This window comes from Aotus nancymaae, unplaced genomic scaffold (assembly GCF_030222135.1).
Source record: "Aotus nancymaae isolate 86718 unplaced genomic scaffold, 86718_ANA_hifiasm-v0.15.2.pri h1tg000040l, whole genome shotgun sequence".
Lineage (NCBI taxonomy): Eukaryota > Metazoa > Chordata > Mammalia > Primates > Aotidae > Aotus > Aotus nancymaae.
The window spans coordinates 120,750,163-120,770,905 of NW_026988454.1; the positions used below are offsets into that span (position 1 = coordinate 120,750,163).

The 20,743-nt window shown below is 44.3% G+C and overlaps 1 protein-coding gene and 1 long non-coding RNA gene across 2 annotated transcripts in view; one reads left to right on the plus strand and one right to left on the minus strand.

Moving 5' to 3' along the window:
• The first annotated feature begins 5,981 nt into the window (after positions 1–5,981).
• TREM1 (triggering receptor expressed on myeloid cells 1) lies at positions 5,982–18,764 on the plus strand. Its single transcript, XM_012448605.3, has 4 exons — positions 5,982–6,141; positions 9,973–10,332; positions 11,710–11,902; positions 16,192–18,764. Exons 1-4 carry the CDS (start codon positions 6,093–6,095, stop codon positions 16,295–16,297), a joined length of 708 nt encoding a protein of 235 aa, XP_012304028.2. The 5' UTR covers positions 5,982–6,092; the 3' UTR covers positions 16,298–18,764.
• LOC135268374 (uncharacterized) overlaps positions 9,298–20,743 on the minus strand; it is a 35,088-nt gene continuing 23,642 nt past the window's right edge. Inside the window, exon 4 of the long non-coding RNA XR_010336725.1 lies at positions 9,298–10,341. This is a non-coding gene — a long non-coding RNA (uncharacterized LOC135268374). The remainder of the gene's footprint in view (positions 10,342–20,743) is intronic.

The window sequence follows — 20,743 nt, forward strand, 5'->3', positions numbered from 1 at the left end:
CTGGTATATATTAGGGAATAAATCTAAGACAAAGATCTAATACCTATCATACATGCATGCATATATATATAATATATATATTACACATGCATACATTATATAAGTATATGTTATATGTTATACATATTTATATACATAAATATATAACATATTTACATACACAAATGTATATAACATATATAAATATATATTTATATACACAAATATATAATGTATATAAACATATATCTATATATTTATTTTTATATATAAAATTTTAATAACATTAAAAAGATATTTATATATAACATATGTAAATATATATAAAACATATATAAAACATATCTACATGTATATTTATATATAACACATAGAAATATGTAAATATATAATATATAACATATATAAATATATATTTACATATAAATATGCATAACATATATAAATATACATAACATATATAAGTTTACATAACATATAAATATACATAGCATATATAAATATATAACATATATATGAATATATTTAACATATGTGAATATATAACATATATAAATAAATATGTTTATATAAAAATTTATCATGTATAAATATATATAAAAGTATATAAGACACAAATATACATGAAATTTATATAAACATATGACATATATGTACATGACAAATATAAATATATGACATAGATGTACATGTGTGACATAGATCTACATATATGATATAGTTGTACATATGTATGACATAGATAAGATGTGGATAGGACTATATATGACATAGCTATGACATAAGTATGACATAGATATGACATAGATAGGATGTAGATATGACATAGATAAGACCTGGATAGGATGTAGATATGACATAGATATGACATAAATAAGACATAGATAGGATGTAGGTATGACATACATCAGACGTAGATAGAACAGAGATAAGATAGATAGGATGTAGATAGGACGTAGATAAGACGTAGATAGGAGATAAATATGCAGATAAGATGTAGATAGGACGTGGATAGGACATAGATAAGATGTAGATAGGATGTAGATATGACATAGATATGACAAAGGTATGACAGACATAGATGACATAGGTATGACAGATATGACAGACAGACATTAATATGACATAGATATAACAGATGTGACACAGATTGACATAGATATACCATACAAGTTATATTTCATGAATGTCATCCATGTAATATACATGTCACATGCATGTTCACGCTTATACATGTTCTACATGTCACATACATGTGATACATGCATGCATGTCCCAGGCACACCATATTTGTCATACATGTTATATGTATGTCATACACGTGTCGTATGAGTGTCATATTTGCCATACATGTCATATGCATGCATGAGTATCATATGCATGCCATATACAATAAATGACATATACATGTCGCATGTCATATGCATGTCAAATTTATTTTATGGCATATATGTCACATGTCACACATGCGCTACATGTCATATTTGCCATACATGTTATACGCATGTCATATGCGTGTAAAATTTGTCATGTCATGGCATATATGCCACGTGTCACACACATGTGATACATGTCATATTTGCCATGCATGTTATAAGCCATGCATGTCATCCATGTCATATGTTATATGCGTGTTCACGTTTATACATGTTACACATGTGACATGCATATGACATGTATAAATATATATGCATATAACATGTATGACATGTGTGACATTTAACATGCATGGCAAATATGAGAAGTATGACAAGCATATGATATGCCATGTATGGCAAACATGCATATGATATGCCATGCATGACAAATATGATATACATATGACATCTATGCCATATAGGACATGCATAGGACATGTATGACACGCATATAACATGTATGGCAAATATGACGTGGCACGTGTGACAAATGTGACAGGTATATGACATGTATGGCGAATATGACATTCGTATGGCATGTATGTCACACATGACATGTATGACATGCAAATGACATGACAAATATGACGAGTGAGAAGTATGACATGCATGACATGTGACAAGCATGACATGCATATAACGTATGACATGTACATGAAATATATGACATGTATATGACATTCATATAACATGCATGCATAAACATGAGCACATATAACATGTATATAACATATGACACATGTGCATGACATAACATGCATGACATGCATATATGTATGGCATATATAGCACACCTATAATGTATATAAGACGTATGTAACCTATAACTTACATGTAACATGTATATGATATGTAAAATGTAATATGCATATAACATACATGTAGCACAAACACACATAACATGTAAAACACATTTATAACACAACGTGTTTGACATGCATGTAACATTTAACATCTATTACAGGTATATTACATACATGTTACATATTACATGTTACAGATATAAGGCACACACAAAACAGAACATTTATATGACATGTATAGAACATGCTTATAACATGTATATGACACCATATATACATATATATGACGTGCATGTAACATAACACACGACATTCTCATAACATGTAACATTTAACATGCATATGGCATGCATATGACCTGCATATGACCTGCACATAATACATAAGATGCTCATGACATAGAATGAGAAGGTAGAGAGGGCCTTTCAGCAAGAGGCTTTCCACAATTCTGTGGACTCTAAAAGCATCCGCCACTTTCTTGAGGTTTTTATGGAGTCTCACATGTTTGCTAGCTTCATCCGAGACGGAGTTAAGAAAGTGAGTGGAGCAGTACTTAGAGGAACTCCCAGACACTGAGCAGAGTCGAATGAATAAGTTTCTCCAAGGTTTGGGCAACAAAATGAAATTCCTCCACAAGGAGAATTAAGCCACTTTCTCAGTAGCAGAGTCCAGTGCCTTGCAGAGCCTGAAGTCTAGGGAGAAGGCCTAGCCTGGGATCATCTGGGCTGCTATGGCTGCTCTGCCCCCACAGATCCCATCCTCCAACCCAGTCCACCTTTGCCTTCATCATATCCTGGGATACTGTTTGTAAATAATCTGCTGTAAGCTTTCTTAACTGTTTTTGTAACAAGCAAAGAGAATATGGTAAATATTTGTATATTCTCAAGGGGCCAGGTGCTTTCCTGTCCTCCCAGAGCATGGATGAAATTTTGCTGGATGCTTGTGACTGGCCAGTTTTGTGCAGCTGACTATCTCAGCCAAATCACTGATCTTCCCTGGAAGCCTTGGGCCTGCCTGTCGGCCTGAGGCCCTTGCTGCTACTCTTGGGCCCTGGAGAGCAGATGCTATCAGAGGACCTTGTAAAAAAATCTTAGAGTTTCTATTTTTTTTGTAGTCCCCATACCCATACCCTCTGTTTTTGAAAGGTCAAGGCCAATCGGTCTCTAGTTGAGGCTCTTAGGCATGGTCCTCTCATTCCTCATTGAGATGGTCAGTGTGTCATGGGAAGCCCACCCTCAGCTCTGCCAGCGCTCTCTGGGCCTGGCTCTCAGCCAGTGGCGACTACAGTGTGGTACAGGGCATCCCTCCTTTCCAGCTCCTTTCCATCTACAGGTGTTCTCAATAAACAGTGTACAGTTGTTTGGGCCCAGAAAAAAATATTAAAAGAAACATAATATATATAAAAAATATAAATATAACATATAATATATATAAATATATATAACATAGAAATATAAATATTTAAAAATATAAAATATATAAAAATATATCTATAACATATATAGATATATAAGTATATATATATTTATATATATAAAATGTCATAATACCATATTGTTACTCTGCCTCTTCTATGTTTAGCTACAGAAATACTTACCACTGTGTTACAATTGCTTACAGTATTGAGAACAGTAACATGCTGTGCAGGTTTGCAGTCTAGGAAGATGCCTTACTTTGATATATGTTCACATATCATTCTCACTTAGATTTTGTGAGGTTGAAAGTTAATTGTCTAAACCAGATGCGAATAGAGAGGGGGTCTCCGGAGAGCAAGGTGCCCTCCATTCCCCTTCCTAATATAAATAGACTTATACCATACAGCCTACGTGTACTATGCCGTCTAGGTTTGTGTAAGCGCACTCTATGATGTTCTCACAACACAAAATCACCTGACGACACATTTCTCAGAATGTGTCTGTCATTAAGTGACACATGACTATTTACACTGTTGATCTCAAGTACGCACATAGATCAGACAAGTGATGAAAGACTTCATTCTACTTTATTCTAATTTAAATGCAGGTGCTGTCTGTAGTTAGGAAAGTGAAGGAGCACTCAGCCTCCAGTGACATTCAAGTCTAATTAGAAATCCTTCTTGGACTTAGTTCAAAGCTCCCTCTAAATCTTCCAGGAACTTAATCCTCTACACAAAGTATGTGAAGACAAAAAAATGTAGAAAGTATGTGAAATCGCTATTACTTAAGTGTGGAATATTAATTTTGTTGTAAGAAAAGGGATTGATTCACTGAAATGAACTGTATTCATCTGACATCACCACAGAAATCACGTAGGCTCCTCTCTGAGTCAGAAAATTTCAAGACCTTTCTGTCTGCTTTTCCTCTTTAGGGACTGTTTGAGTACAGCAAAAGGAGGGGCCAGCAGATTTCAATTCAAGTATGTTTGAAGCCTGTTTACTGACATTATTTATAAAACAAAAAACAAAAATAGAAAAATCTCCACTACAAATGATCTCTGTAAAGTGTAATAACATGATTTAAGTTTATTTTCTATATTTTATAAATTGCTACATTGAACAGTTTTAATTTAAAAAATTAAAGTTAGCCTTGAAAGTTTTTTTGATTGTTGTTTGTTTTAATTTGCAGACATGACAGTACCTTTTAGCTGTTTCTATACTTGAGTAGCAATCAATTTGGGTGTAAAATTTTAGGGTCACAATGTTCTTTATACCTCATCCTACTCTCTCCTGGTATTTGTTACTCAGAGAAGAAATCTGAGTCCTGATTATTTCAATTCATTCGAAGAAACCAAGTTATTATTATTATTTTTGTTTGTTTAACAGTAGGAGTCTTTCTATTTAAATTTAAAATTTTTCACCTAGCAACTTCCTATTCTAGGTCTCACTTTATGAATTTTTTCCTTCCCATGTTGAACTCTCAACCTCTGATTTTCGATTTCTTCTCAGACTTGGAAAGCATATTTTTAAGATAAATGTTTAATCTTGCTTGTGAGCCATCATTCCATTTAGGCTTTAAGAGCATCTCTGATTTATAGGCTGGAGTTCTGTGATTTGTCCTTCCTTAAATTTCTGAGCTCTTCTAAATGTCTTTATTCATTTCACATTTGGGAATATTTCTGAAGCAAATCCTTTCCGTTATAGATTTGATTTTCACACTGTCAAATCTGCCTTTTATTGCTTCTAGTACAAAATCTGCTAGATTTTTTCTTCTTTCTTCAGTGGCTTGACCCTGGTTTCCTTTTAAAATCTAAGTCTGTTCTTGTTGGGTGATGGCAGTGTCCTCTCAAACTGTTTCTGGGGTTCCTGCACCCCTGTGAGCTCCCAAGCCATGTCTGTGGCAATGCTGAGGACAAGTGCAGGGTGTGGCCCTTCTGGTGATGAAGAGGAGGTGCACCCCAGGTTAGCAGAAGCCGAGAGAACTGGTGGGGCTTAGCAGGTCAGGACATAGAAACATGTCCTCACAAAAACCCTAAGATGAGATATGATTTTCCCAGCCTGTCCCTCTGTAGGCCTGACTCACTTCATTACACTAAACTGGATGTGAATGGAGAGGGGGCCTCGGGAGAGCAAAGGGCCCTCTGTTCCCCGTCCTAATATTAATGCCTTACTTTGATTTACATTCAAGTATCATTCTCCCTTCAATTTTATGAGGTTGAAAGGTAATTGTATTTATTACCACAGAAAGGAGAACTGGAGTTCAAAGAAACTTAATTGAGAAGTGAGTCCTGGTCTCTGGATTCTTGTGTTGAGGTCTGGAGTCAGAGCAACTGGTGATGAAACAGAGTCCAGGCTCAGTGCCTCCCAGGAATGGCCTCACATCCTGTTGTGTAACTTTCCGGAGCCTCTAGGTCAGTGTGGTGCTTTGTAGCTGTCCTGGGAGCCCTCAGCAGCAGTTGGAGTTGGTGCACGGGAAGGATGAGGAAGACCAGGCACTGGGGGCTGCTGTGGATGCTCTTTGTCTCAGGTAAGACAAGGAAGAGGAGTAAGCCAGGGAGGTGTTTGGTTCAGGACCTTGGGGAGCCCTTTTCCGTTGCAGCTTTAGAGCACGGGGCCATCCAAGATAGAGCCAACCAGCAGTTATGCCAGACCTTGCTGCTCTACCCAAACTTAGCAGAATAGGGAGAATGTGCAGTGTCTGCACACAAAAATAAAAGGAGGAGAGAGTCAGGGAAACAAGATGTCTGTGTAGATCGACGTTGTCAGGGACATGCAAAGCCTGGCCTGGGAATAATGATAGAGTAAATCTCATCACGGCATGATCTAAAACGAGTTTATTTCATATTGAAATTTTTTTCTTATATTCTATCATGATGTGTTTGATGTTGACAATCTGTTAAACCCAAAAGACAGAATTTATTTAACAAATATTTCCCAGGGGTCTACCATGGGCTAGCAAATGTACTAATGCTGAAGAGGATTCACTTCAGAAGACACAGATGTGACCAGAAGAGGCTGGTTCTCTTTTTGGTGGAGGTGATCATCCCAGCTCTTCATGGCACGCTGGGGTTGGAGGTCACAGTTGCTGAGGCTCAGCAGAGCTGGCCTATGCCCCAGCCCTTCCTCGTCTCTCCCCTTGTGATCTGCACAGCTCACATCTGCACCAAAACCAGAAGCATGGGGGGCCTTTAGTCACTCCTCCTCTTAATCCTTATGAATAACAGGAGGAAAGTGTCAATATGAGTTAAAAGCGAGGCTTGCCTTGGGAAGGCATGAAAAATCAGGGAGAGGTATTCTCCTGGGCCCTCTACTTTGAGCAAAGTCATGCACAACTGCCTTTTGGAGCCTGTGCTCAGGTGTTTCTCTGGGTCTTCTTGGAGCTGGGATGATAATCTAGATGGGCAGAAGGGAGTTAGGTCCTCATGGACAAGTGCATTTCCTTGTGTTTGATTCGTGTTTTTCTGAAGGCGACGTGGGAGATGGCAGAGGGCTGAAGGTTATGTACTTGTGTGAGAGAAAACCAGTGGTATATATTTCATTGTGCCTTGTGGTAACAGGTTAGGGGTTAACCTGAATGATCCTTGCAACTGGATGCCTATTCACGCTTGGGCCAGTACTGCTCTAATCCCTATCAGACTGTGTTGGGCCATGTAGCTCAGTGCTTTAGATGGAACAAGAGTCCTTGGGTTTGAATCCTAGCTCTAGCACTTAACTATGGTGTGACTTTGGGCAAATCACATAATTTCTCTGTGCCTCAGTTTCCTTAACTATAAAATGGGGAGAGTAATGGTGTCAACCTTTTAAATTATTAAGATTAAATAAGATAGTCTTTAAAAACACTTAGCACATAATACTTAATAGGTAGTATTTGCTACCCTTTTAGTTAACATATTCTAAGGAATTCCCCTCTTGCAATGGTGCACAGACAGCTCAGCAGCCTTCATTTCTTACTGTTTCCTTCCTTCTGTGAAATACAGGCAAGTTTACAAACTCAGTCACCTGTAACTCACACCTTCCCTGGGGAGCTGGCAAATAAAGATTTATCTGTAACATTAACTTCTGAGGTTAGGGCTTCAGTGGTGGCAACTTGGGGATGGAGTCTGTGTGTCTTTCAAAGAGCTCTACACAGTGCCTGTGATAGAGAAATCTCTCAGCCACTGTCTGATGAGCGATTGAACAAATGAGGGAACCAGGCTTGGTTTCAGACAACACTCAGCCTCTGCTCAGCTGCCTCTTGGAGGGGCATTCTTAACTGGAATTTGTGGGAATTGCCCAGGAGGTCTGTTTACAAGGTTTCCTTAGAAACTAGAGTCTGCTCCCAGAAGAACTGGCTTTCAAGCCTGGTTTCACCTTTAAAATCCTCACGAGTTCCTGAATTGGGTCTTCCTAAGGTTAGGCAGATCTGTTGGCCTGTCCTGGGGTGGGCATGTCAGGGGCTCCATGAAAGGGGCAGTGCTTGTCATTTTTCACCAGGCCTGAAAGGATCTATGTGTGTGGTATTAATAACAGCAGTATTAGTGTTACCCTGACCCACACAGTAGATCCAGCAGCACTGTCCACTCTGTTATCCGGCACTCCATGGGGGAAGGTACTCCAGGCCTGAGTGAGTAAACTACAGTCTCTCAGCAAACTTCGAGAGCCCCGTGTGTCCAGCTGAAAACACGGACCTGGGTCTTCTCACTTTCACTCTGCTTAGCCTCCCATCGGCAAGGCTCCCTTGGACGAGACCAGATGACCATTCCAAATTCTAGGTGGTTAACCCGGTTCAGCCTCCAAGAATGAGATGGAAACTATTGTCACTGTAACCCAGGAGTTCTTAAACCTGGCACTATCGACATTTGGGGTGGGATGATTCTTTGTTGTGTCCCGTGTGCTGTGGATGCTTAGCCTGGTCTCCGTTAGATGTTAGTAGTATCCACCCTTCTCCCTGGTTATAACTACCAAAAATGTCTAGATATTGTCCAGTGTTTCAGGGAGGGTTGTGGGAGCAAAAGTTGCTTCCCAGTGGAGAACCACTGTTGTTGGCTCCTTGACATCAAAAATAGGAGGGGGCATTTCTTGGCTCCGGTAACTGGGAAGTACAAGGGGTGCTCCTTTGGAGTACAGCTGAGTCCCTGACTCAGATAATGTGGGGTGCTCTTTCCCTCTCTCTCTCTCCACCACCCCTGCACTCTCTCCCCCATCTCCCTTCCTCCCGCTCTCTTTCTGCCTGTTTAGCCATTCTCAGGCAGCCTATTCCCACTTGGCAGAAAGTTTCACGTCTCATAGACCTGTCAATCCCAGCAAGAAGCGTTTCTCTTAATGGCAACAGCAGTCTCAGGAAGGATTCTGATTGGTCCAGTTCAGCAATGTGCCCCTTCCTAAACCAATCAGCTTGGCAAGAGATGGGGTACTTCTTTTTTTTTTTGGCAGAATTCTCGCCCTGTCGCCCAGGCTGGAATGGAGTATCATGATCTTGGCTCACTGCAACCTCCTCCTTTCAGGTTCAAGTGATTCTCCCACCTCAGCCTCCCATGTAGCTGGGACTACAGGCATGCACCACCATGCCCAGCTAATTTTTTGTATTTTTAGTAGTGATGGGGTTTCACCATGTTGGTGAGGCCAGTCTTGAACTCCTGACCTCAGGTGATTCTACCGCCTCAGCTTCCCAAAGTGCTGGGATTACAGGCGTGAGCCACGGTGCCTGGCCCCGAGATAGGGTACTTTGATTGGCAAAGCCTGTGTCCTGTGTCCATCCTTAAGAACATGGAAAGCCCCAACAGTAGAGCCACATAGGATGGTTCCCTTGGAAAGAGATTCTCTGCTACCCAAGGAGGGGAGAAAGGAGTGCCAGGAGGTCAGACGGCTTGCCCTCAAGATGGCGTCCTCGCTGTTTGTCCAATGGTCTTTTGAACTGATCTCTTTGTCCTGACTTAGTGAAGTTCCTCAAGCTGTCCTTAGAGCCACTCTCTGCTAGCACCATGTCTTTGCATTCACTCTTTATGCTGCACACCCTTGTAATCTTTCCCTCCCAGCATGCTGTAGCACTTGTGGGCTTAGCACAGTGTCCCATGTTCTGTCTCCAGTCAGGTGGTTTCTTCCTCTCAAAGTCCATCTTCCTCTCCTGATCATTTATGAAATTTGAGCCTCATGGACCATATGCAGTCTCACTCTTATAGTAAAAAACCTACTCACAGTGAAAAGATCTGAGGTCTAGTGCTGGCTTGCAGGGAAAGTTGTATTTTCTATGGAGGCCTCAAGAACTTTGTCTGAAAGATGGGTAGTTGGACAAGAAAATCAGGCGGTTCCTCTCCTTTTTCCCCCCAGAGAGAGAAAAAATAATTCCTCACAGAGCCCAATTCTCTTTCCCTGCTTATAGAACTTCAAGCTGCAACTGAATTAACTGAGGAAAGGTTTGATCTGGAAGAGGGGCAGACCCTGACTGTGAAGTGTCCTTATGAGATAGGGATGTATGACAACAGTCAGAAGGCTTGGCAGAGGATAAGAGAGGGAAAAGAGCCGCCCCAGACACTGGCAACCACAGAGATGCCTTCAGAGAATTCCCATCCGGTCCAAGTGGGGAGGATCATACTAGAAGATTACCATGATCATGGCTTACTGCAAGTCCAAATGACCAACCTCCAAGTGGAAGACTCTGGACTGTATCGGTGTGTGATCTGCCAGCATCCCAAGGAACCTCAGATACTGTTCCATCCTGTCCGGTTGGTGGTGGCCAGGGGTGAGTGGCCTGGGATTGATGGGGAAAGGAAGGCCAGGTGAGGAGAGGGAGGGTGGTGGTAGCATCAGCAGAGCTGCGGTTCAGGATTCCTAGCAGCCTGTCTTCCTCCCAGAAGCTCCTTATCTCTCATCTGACATCCAATAGTAAGTAGAACCTTCCATGCATGAGATTCTCCTTGGATAGCAGAGCCTAATTTGGGGTGCTGTGGTAGGAATTGGGGTACAACTAAGGTGAGTGGTAGATTTAAGATAATTTAGTCTCATTGCTTGTTCTCCACTTAGAAGTCATGCTCTGACTTCCCTTCCCGAGGATGTATTTGGTGGCATGACTGTGTGCTTCTGAAGCAGTCCCTCTCGGATCTTTCTGGGGGCACAGATCACCTGGGGATCTTATTTCAAATGCAGACTCCAACTGAATAGGTACAGGGTGGGACCCAAGAGTCTGCATCTCTAATGATCTCCCGGATGATGCCAATGCTGATGGTCCATGGCTCCCATTTTGGGGGAGCAAGTCTCCAGAGCTCACTTTGTGTCCCCTTGTACACAACCCTTATCTCACTGGCTGGAGAGGCCAGTTTACTTATCTGTCCCCTATTCATTTCAGAACTGCTCGAGGGAAGCACCTGTGCCTTCCTGGACTCTGCACCCTTAGCAAATAATGTAGTTTGTGACACAAAGTAGGCCCTCAGTAGATGTTGCATTAAGGAATGAATTATGAAAGACAGAGGAAAGGGAGGCAGGTTCAAGTTTCCAGGACCTGGGGAATTCTAAGCCTGAGAAAGACAAGGTACATGCACAATATATAAATAAAAGATAACTTTTAAAGCAATTTGCTCTAAGCCAGGTAAATGAAAGACAGAGTGAATCAAGTAAGCCTGGAACTATTCTTGGAGAAGGTGGGGGCACATGAATTGGTGAAGGACAGAAGTCAAATGCATTTCCAACAATACCAATGCCAAAAAATTCTTTCTTCTTCCCTCTTTCTGCTCTCCCTCACTTCCTGCCCTTTTTTCCCTTCTTTCCTTCTTTTGATTTCTGACTCAGGCTGACCCCACAGCATTTCTTTGGTTTTAGCAAAAAAATCTTTGCTTTTTGGCCATGCTCATTTCCCTCCTCAGCTTCATTTACCCTACCACCTACCAATCCATCTACTCATCCATCAACTCATCCACCTTTTCATCCATCCATCCATCCATTCACCCACCCATTCACCCACCTCATCATCCATCTGTCCATCCACCCATCCATCCATCCACCCACTTTCCAACAATTCATCCATCAAACCACTCACTCATCCATCCACTCATCTATTCACTTATCCATCCATCCATCCATCCATCCATCCATCCATCCATCCATCCAATGTGTCTTCTTGCAGGTTCTTCAGGTACCCCTGACTCCAATGAGAATTCTATTCAGAATGTGGATAGTATTCCTCCTACCACCACTAAACCCCTGGGCCCACTGTATACCAGCCACAGAACTGTGACCCAGGCTCCACCCAAGTCAACTGCTACCGTCTCCATGCCTGGCTCTGAAATCAACATTACAAATATGACAGATATCATCAGGTATGGTTTCCAGGACCCTGGGCCCTGGATTTGGACACTGAGTCCATTGCTCCCCAGTCAGTATGCTGAGGATGTGGGAGTGAGGGAAAGGGGAGGATGGGGCAGGAGCAGACATGAGCCACATTAGTCTGGTTAGAAATGTCCAGGGAAGAAAGAGGTGGCGATGGGAATAAGGAGAGGCTCTCAGCCAGGCTGTCCTTCTCCTGAGTTCACCTTCCTTGCTTTCTTGCAACCTGAGTATTAAGGAGAGGGAAATGGCATCTTCCCCAAATTCCAATGGACCCCATCCAACCCCAGGGACCTGATGGGTAGTGGGAAAGCACTCTCTGAGTGAGGGACCCTGGATCTAGTGTCGGCCTGACTAACTGACTGTGACTTTGTGTGAGTTGGAAGCCCTCTCTGGCTTTAGCTTCCTTGTCAATTCAGTAGGCATGCTAGAAACCCAGAGTTGAAGACATTGTCCACCTAAACGCTCTCAGCAGAAGCCACACGTTAGTGCTAAATGCAGTATTGGTTTTTACCTTGTTGCTTTTTAAATAATAGTGTTGCATGTGCCCAGTTATAGACCAATAGAATCAGAATTTTTGCAGATAAGGTCCATCTCAGTACTTTTTTTCTTCTTTTTTGAGATGGAGTCTTACTCTGTCACCCAGGCTGGAGTTCAGTGGCATAATCTCGGCTCACTGCAAGCTCTGCCTCCCAGGTTCAAGCAATTCTTCTGCCTCAGCCTCAGCCTCCTCAGTAGCTGGGATTACAGGTGTGTGCCACCACACCCAGCTAATTTTTTGTATTTTTAGTAGAGATGGGGTTTCACCATGTTGGTCAGGCTGGTCTTGAACTCTTGACCTTGTGATCTGCCTGCCTTGGCCTCCCAAAGTGCTGGGATTACAGGCGTGAGCCACTACACCCTGTTGAAAGCAGAGATTTATTTAAGGGAGAAAGCACTCCCCAGGGTGGGAGTGGGCTTGAGCAAGTGGCTCAAGGGCCCGGTTACAAAGTTTTCTGGGTTTTATATACTCCATGTGAGGTTCCTCTAGGTTACCCCTTATATAGATGAAGAATTTGGTTTGTGGTTAACTAAAGGCTGAGATGAATTGGTGCACTATGGCTATCAAGGGATGGTTGTCCCTTGCTTGGCCAATGGCCAATCCAAGGCACTCTCCCTTTCCATCTGAGACATGGTGGAAGGGGAAGGGGTGTAGGGAGAGTTACCTTTGATCTTTTGCTACTGGGGCATGGGGAGATGGGGTTTTTCCATTTGGTTTAGCTTTAGAAAGTTTGCGTTGGCCGGGCACAGTGGCTCACACCTGTAATCCCCGCACTTTGGGAGGCCGAAGAGGGTGGATCACCTGAGGTCAGGAGCTCAAGACCAGCTTGACCAACATGGTGAAACCTCGTCTCTACTAAAAATACAAAAATTAGCTGGGTGTGGTGGCATGTGTCTGTAATCCCAGCTACTCGGGAGGCCGAGGCAGGAGAATTGCTTGAACTTGGGAGGCAAAAGTTGCAGTGAGCCGAGATTGCACCATTGTACTCCAGCCTGGGTGACAGAGCAAGACTCTGTCTCAAAAAAAAGAAAAAAGAAAAAAAAAAAAGAAAGTTTGCGTTAATTGTCCTTAGGTTCCCTGCTCTCAGCCCCAGGAGTGTTCCTTTTGATCCAGCTTTGGGAAGTGAGCCTGAATCCATTTTAGATTCTTTGTCCCCAGACCTTGGTGTTGCTCCTTGATTCAGCATGAATTGGCCTTAAGTTCCCTGCCTCCAAACCCTATTTTCCTGCCTTGCTGCTAGAAGCTGCATCTCGCTTTTACCTGTTAATTTCATATATAATCTAATACGAACTATCCTGTCAGCTAGAGTCCAGTCTGGAAAGTGGAAGCACTCTAGCTGTTTGAAAAGAAGAAACTTTTTTCTTTTTCTTTTCTTTTCTCTCCCCCTTTTTTTTCTTTTTGAGACAGGGTCTCACTCTGTCAACTAGGCCGGAGTGGAGTGGTGGGATCCTGGCTCACTGTAACCTCAACCTCCTCCCACCTTTGCCTCCCAAGTAGCTGGAACCACAGGCACATACCACCAGGACAGCTAATATTTTGTATTAGTTTTGTAGGGATTGGGGTCTCCCTGTGTTGCCCAGGCTGATCTTGAATTACTGGGATCAAGTGATCCTCCCACCTCAGCCTCCCAAAGTGTTGGGATTACAAGTATGAGCCACCACATCCATCCATGAAAAGAAGGAATTTAATGCAGATAATTGTTTGCCCAGGTGATGGAAGAGCTGAGACGCTAACCTGGGATGGGGAGGCATTGCAGAGGTAGCCACTATCACCCTATCTCTAGGTAGATTCCCCAGAAGCAAGCCATAAAGTTTTGTTAAAATGTCTTAGTACTAGGCATGGTGGCTCACAGCCAGCAGTTGGGGAGGCTGAGGTGGTAGAATCACTTGAGCCTGGGAATTTGAGATTAGCCTGGGCAACAGAGCAAGACCCTGTCTTTACAAAAAAATAAAAAATAAAAAAATTAGCTTGGCATGGTGGCATGCACCCATGGTCCCAACTACTCGGGAGGCTGAGGCAGGAGGATCACTTGAGCCTGGAAGATCGAGACTTCAGTGAGCTGCGATTGAGCCCCTGTAAAATGAAAAATGTTTTAGGTAGTGATTTCTGGCAAAGCCATTGAGGAAGTGGGACCAGGAAGGGAAGGAAGCCAAGCAAGGGTGTCATAACCAAGGGGTGTCTCACAGGGTAACTCTGGCTCAGTCTTGCAAAGGAGCTCTGGGGACTCCTGGGTCGCATTTGGAGTTGTCCCTATAAGGGGCAGTAATTGAGCAAGGGCAGCTCTAACAAAGGCCAAGCACATGAATTTCGGCCCTTCAAGGGGTTAGTAGCCTGTGTGCAGCCCCAAAAGAAATACAGGAGTTGGCCTGTTGGGAGTGGACGTCCCCCAGGAGCTCAGTGTGGGACAATGGTAGAGCACTCAGAGTGGATAACACAGAGCACTGGCCGGAGAGACTTGGGGAGGAGGTGCAGTGAGCAGAGCTCAGAAGCCAGGACATCCAGGATGCAGCACTGGAATTGGGGCAGATGCTGAGGATGCTCAGTGAGCCACAGCCATGTGAGCAAGCGTCTCTCTCGCTGGCTCCCTGCCCCTCACAGCCTGTCTCTCTGCCTCATCCCTGCCCCCTGTCCTCCACCAGTTGCTGAACTTGACCAGGCAGCCTTGGGAATGTAGTCCCCTGTGCTACAAGGCAGGGCCCTTGACTGGGGGTGGATTTCAGGCAAATAGGCAGTTTTCTGCTTTCTATCTCCTTTACACCGTTTCCCTCTTGGCTAGTTTGTGCATGTAGTTTTAAGTTTTGTATAGGTGTGTGTGTTGATTTTAAATCAGTTGCTTTGCTTTATTCCTTAATGTGCTTGATTCTATTTCCTGGTGACTTTTCTTGGATTTTTAAATTTTATTTAAATTTTTAGTCAGGGGGAAGATTTATTCTGCTATATACTATAAACTGTAGAAAAGTCTACTCTGGAATCATATTGCTGTCTAGACACTGCAAGACTATTTATTAAATGATCCTCCTGCCTCAGCCTCCAGGTAGCTGGGACCACTGGTGTATGCCACTGCGTTTGACTTACCCGCTGGGCCTCTGATTTCCTCAGACGTTAAGTTCTCACACAGCACTGACTCTGCATCTGGACTTTTTGCTCCATTGCCGTCTGTCTGTCCCTGTGTCTTACCATGCCATGTCCTTGTGCTCACATCTGCTTGCATGTCTGCTGATGCAACTGGCCAAGTGCCTTCACTCCTTTGCATCTCTTTCTTATGAAACCTAATGGTGTTTATCCAGAATGCTTAGGATCATTTTGCCAAAATCTATAAAATTCGTGATGAAATTTTCAAGAGGGTTGGATTCTTCTCGGTTTATAGGTGAGGAAACTGAGGCTAAAGAAGTGAGGTGACTATCCCAGGAGGCAGGGCATGGTGCTGAGAATAGAGAGCAGTTTTCCTGGCCAGGGTCCCCTCTCCCTGCCACATCACAGAAAGGAGGATGGGCTGATCAGCCCGACCGTCTCTCTCCAATGCCTCTCCTGGACAGGGACCTATACTCGCCACTGAATTATTTCTAATCAGTAGTTTTTGGCAATGAGACAAAGCGAAAAGAACGGGGTCAGGCAGTGCGGGAAAGGTGCAGCAAGGACCTAAGCAGGTAAGAGTGGGACATGAAGGTGTTTTCTAGAGGGAACGCGTGCGTGTGGGGGAGACTTTGTCAGCAGTAGCGCTAAGTCTCCTCTCGCCCCCAGGGTTCCCGTGTTCAACATTGTCATTCTCATGGCCGGCGGATTCCTGAGTAAGAGCCTGGTCTTCTCTGTCCTGTTTGCTGTCACGGTGAAGTCATTTGGACCCTAGACCCACGAACCCACGAGAACGTCTTCTGACCTCCAGCCACATCCATCTGGCAGTTGTGCCAAGGGAGGAGAGAGGAGACAAAAGGTCGGGGGGAGTTAATAACGTGAATTAAATCTGTAATCAGGCTATTTCTAAAGTCAGGATGTCACCTTCCTGCCTACTGCCCTCATTTCTCACTTGGATGGGCATTTGCCCCTCAGAAAAGAAGTTACAGCCCCAAACATGCCTGGTCCTTCATTCCACCAGTCACTTGGCGTTTGCATGAAATACAGACAGTTCAATGCTTTTCATCGTAATTTCTTGTGGGGGCTGTGACGTGCAGAGGGCACACCTGATCCTTCTCCTGCTCAGTTTCGCCCTGGACCATACAATTTTAGCCTGACCTGGACAGAGCTCCCACTACAGAAGCATCCTACTTGCCCCATGCTGGGACTTCCTCTTTGTAGCATCAGACACTTGGTTTTCATGCTTATATGTGGTTCTTTCCAACACTCCCAGAAAAGGGTGTTGAAGATTGTGGAACATGGAGAAATAAGACCTCATGGTGAGAAAGTGCATCTTTCTCAGAGAACATAGTTAAACTGAATATCTTGTCTTGGGAAAATACTGGCAGGATGAGATGGGATCCATGGGATAGCATTGATAGACAATATCAGACATCCATGTACAATTACCTCTGGATCCTGAAAATAGCACCATGAAGGCAGAGATGTATGTGACTAGAACGAGGCCACACGAGTAAGCCACTGCCCACTGGCAGGAGTGAAAACTGAAGAACTCCTTACCTGAAGGACCCCAAAGCCATATAGAATAGAATAACCAGGGATTCTGCCTGTGTCTAAATGCCTCTTTTCCAGTATTACACAAGAGGGAGGGATGGTGGGGTGCAAGCTCTCCCCACGGAAGCTTCTGGAGGCTGCCCCATATGCTCTCCTTGTTCCCCACTTTGCCCTCCTCCTCCTTAGTCTGCTCCTGGAATACCTGCTTCAGCTTCCATGCTCTCTCCAGTGCCCTTCCCTGTGAAGTAGGTAGGTGTTCAGACCCACCAGTGTCTTGCAATCTCCCACAGATTTCAATCAAGATTTTGCTATTTCCCATTTAAGCTTTAAAAGGAAAGGGACCTCATGGGTGGGAAAAGGATGGTGGGTCCTTCCAGTCCAATTTGATGATGTCCGGGGCAGATATCATCCTCCATTTCCAAGAGCAATCATGCTTTTCCACACATAGTGTGTCTCATGTTAGGCAAACATATTTTTACAATGAGCACCACTCCTGTGGAAAAAATTCACTGCACACGGAGGTCCAACTTCCACTTCCTGAGCCTGCTCCATCACATAAGGACTTCCCCGTTCCCCAAAATGCTACTCTATCAGAACCTGCCCAGGTAATGGTACTGACTCCAGAGAGATGATTTATGAACCCCCAATATTGAGTCCATTAGAAGATGGGGGGCATTTATTTCATCCTGGTGCTCTGGTGAGAATCTTCGCAGACTTACTAGATACAGAAGCTGTTCATCTCAGTACATTCATTTTCCTACCTAAAAGAACCAAGCAGCTCAGAGGCAGTGATCGTACAGCATGCAGTGTTCATGTGCTGAGTTTGCTGGTCTGGAACCTGCACTTTAGCAATCCCAGCGTTGCTCCTGTTTATGAAGTTGACAAAGTGACCAGGGGAAGGGGGTATTACCACTAAATGCACTCCAGGAGAGGCAGAACACACAAAGGCGGTGTTTCTCAGAGTGTGATCTTTAGACCAACCGCATCAGATTCTCCTGGAGCATTAAGCAAATGCTTAGAGTCCGGGGCCCCTGCAGACCTACTGTATCCTGGTATACAGCTCCCTCTTAGTGGATCTCAAGCTTGTTCCCAATACAGCATTACACTCCTTACCAAATCCCATGACACATACAGACAGATTCATCCAGACATAACCCACTGCACAGTCCAATGTGTTTAACTTATTATAGATCAAGTGTTAGTTAAGTCTGACATATTAAACGTGCCTGAAAAATTATATGCACTAAATTGGAAGACAAATGGCCGTGCTGGAGAGTCCCATTTGCACTTACAGGCCATGCCACGCTCCATCCTCCCCATCTTGCCTGGGAACCTGACCAGTGTGGCTAAACCAGCAGGCTCCCTGGCTGCCAGCTTCTGGCTGGTTGAGCCAATGGGAAGCATGAGAGGAGAGCAGAGGGTGGGGAGAAAGTGAGGTCAGGGTTTCTGTCCTGGGGCTCCTTCCCTGGGAGGTGGCAGGAGTGGCTGCATTCCTCTCTGAAGTCTCCTTCAAGCCCCTCAGCAAACAGCGCCCATCTCCAAGTCCAGCCACCTGCTCTATCCTCTCCTCTGTAGGCCCAGCGGTGGGAATGACCCACCACTGTTGCCAGCCTCAGTGTACTGAAGCATCCCTTACTGGATTCCCTAAATTCTACACACATCTTTATTAAATACTCATCAGTTACCCAGTTTCAATGAGCCACCGGTGTCTTGCTGTTACCTCGACTGATACAATAGTGTTGTACAGTTAGTGACACAGACCTTGGAGGAAAACAGTGTCTGGGTTTGAATCCCAGCTCTGCATCCTTGCAGGATGTCTGATCCTGAGTGACTCAGTTAACCTTCTGGGCCTCAATATTCCTCCTTGCCTTAAGGGGCACAATAGTGCCTAACCATGCCAGTGATGATTCTGGATGCCAACAATAGAATCCAACTCTGGCTATATAAAATAGCAAGGAAATTCTAGGGGAATATTAGTAACTCAGAGTTGATTAGAGGCTGGAGGATCGGGTTTAGAAAACAAGCAGAAGCCAAGAGAGAATGGACAGCAGAGGCCACATGAGACATTCTGGCCATGTTGCCATCGATGCTACTGCCTTGGACACTGGAAGCCACCATGCTATTCCTGGACTCTGAATCCTTAAGTTGCCTCTGAGTAAGTCATCTCCAACTGGCCCTGCGTTTGTGTCTCAGCCTCAGATCTGGGATCCTGGGCAGAATCATGCATGTGGCCAGGCTTAGGTCAAGTCACCTGCTTGCAGCATAACTGCCGGGAGAGGGATGGGAGGAATATCTACCTCCATCTTCAATAGAAGGGGAAGCAGAGCTCTGCATCTGAGTGAAACTCACACGTTGGGGCCTGTCCCCCCAAAAGGAAAAGGTGTTTGGTGCTGGAGAGTCAAAAGATGACACACCTCCACTATACCATCTCCCAGTGTTGACAGGATCCAAGGAGATGCCTGAGTAAAGAAAGCACCTGGCACACAGTAGGACTTCAATCCATGGTGCTGTGGTGGTTACTGCTATTACTGTTGTTTTTTTTTTTTTTTGAGATCAAATCTCGCTCTGTCATCCAGGCTGGAGCGCAGTGGTGCGATCTCAGCTCACTGCAACCTCCATCTCCTGGATTCAAGCTATTCACCTGCCTCGGCCTCCCAAGTAGCTGGGATTACAGGCGTGTGCCATTATTCCTGGCTAATTTTTTTGTATTTTTAGTAGAGATGGGTTTCACCATGTTGGTCAGGCTGGTATTGAACTCCTGACCTTGTGATCCACCTGCCTTGGCCTCCCAAAGTGCTGGGATTACAGATGTGAGCCACTGCACCCGACCAGGTATTGCTGTTATAACTGTGGTCTCCATGTTTATGCCTGGACAGGATGCTCAGAGAAACTCACACGTGGTCCTCAGGTAAAACCCCTGAGCCTCTTAGATGTGCTGCAGGGCCCATCTTACCTATATGCACCTCTTATAGACGTGGTCAACTTGAACTCCTTGCCACAGAACCACCTAAGCTGTTGTTAAAATACAGATTCCTGGGCCCCTTCCCAGATCTGCCAAATCAGAATGTCTGGGGGTGGAGCCCAGGTGTGTACGTGTGCCACATTTCCAGAGTGAAGCCACGTACCTGTGCTTGGGAACCATGGTGCAGGCTGATATTAAAGAGGGCGGGTTCAGCAGAAAGGTTTGAACCTGGCCTTGGTGGGTGAACAATATTTGTTTGCACAGTACCATTTCACAGGGAGACTGGAGTGCAGACTTGTGGATTGTAGGGGTCAGTGGTCAGTGATGAGGAGGTTGGTGGCCTGAGGGGCAGAGTGACGCGGTGGGGACCTTGGGTGAGTGGGTCTAGATTCACCATGGTGCAGAAAGGGAAGCAACTGAGTGTTCCCATCAGGGCTGTGACATCATGATGGCAGGAAGGAAGCTGTCACAAGTGTGGCCAGCCTGCCTCTCTTCATCTTCTGCATCTTCCTGAGCTGTTCCCCCAGTCATGTTTTCCTCCAAGATTTCTCAATGTTGATAAATAACTGCCCAGCCTCATGTGGAGATGATGACCACATATGTGGGGCAACATCCTGCAGCAACTGGAAGGGGCCCTGGGCCAGCCAGCAGACAACATATTTGGGTGGCAGATAGAGTGGAGGGGGCAGGGCTCTGGGGGTGCCC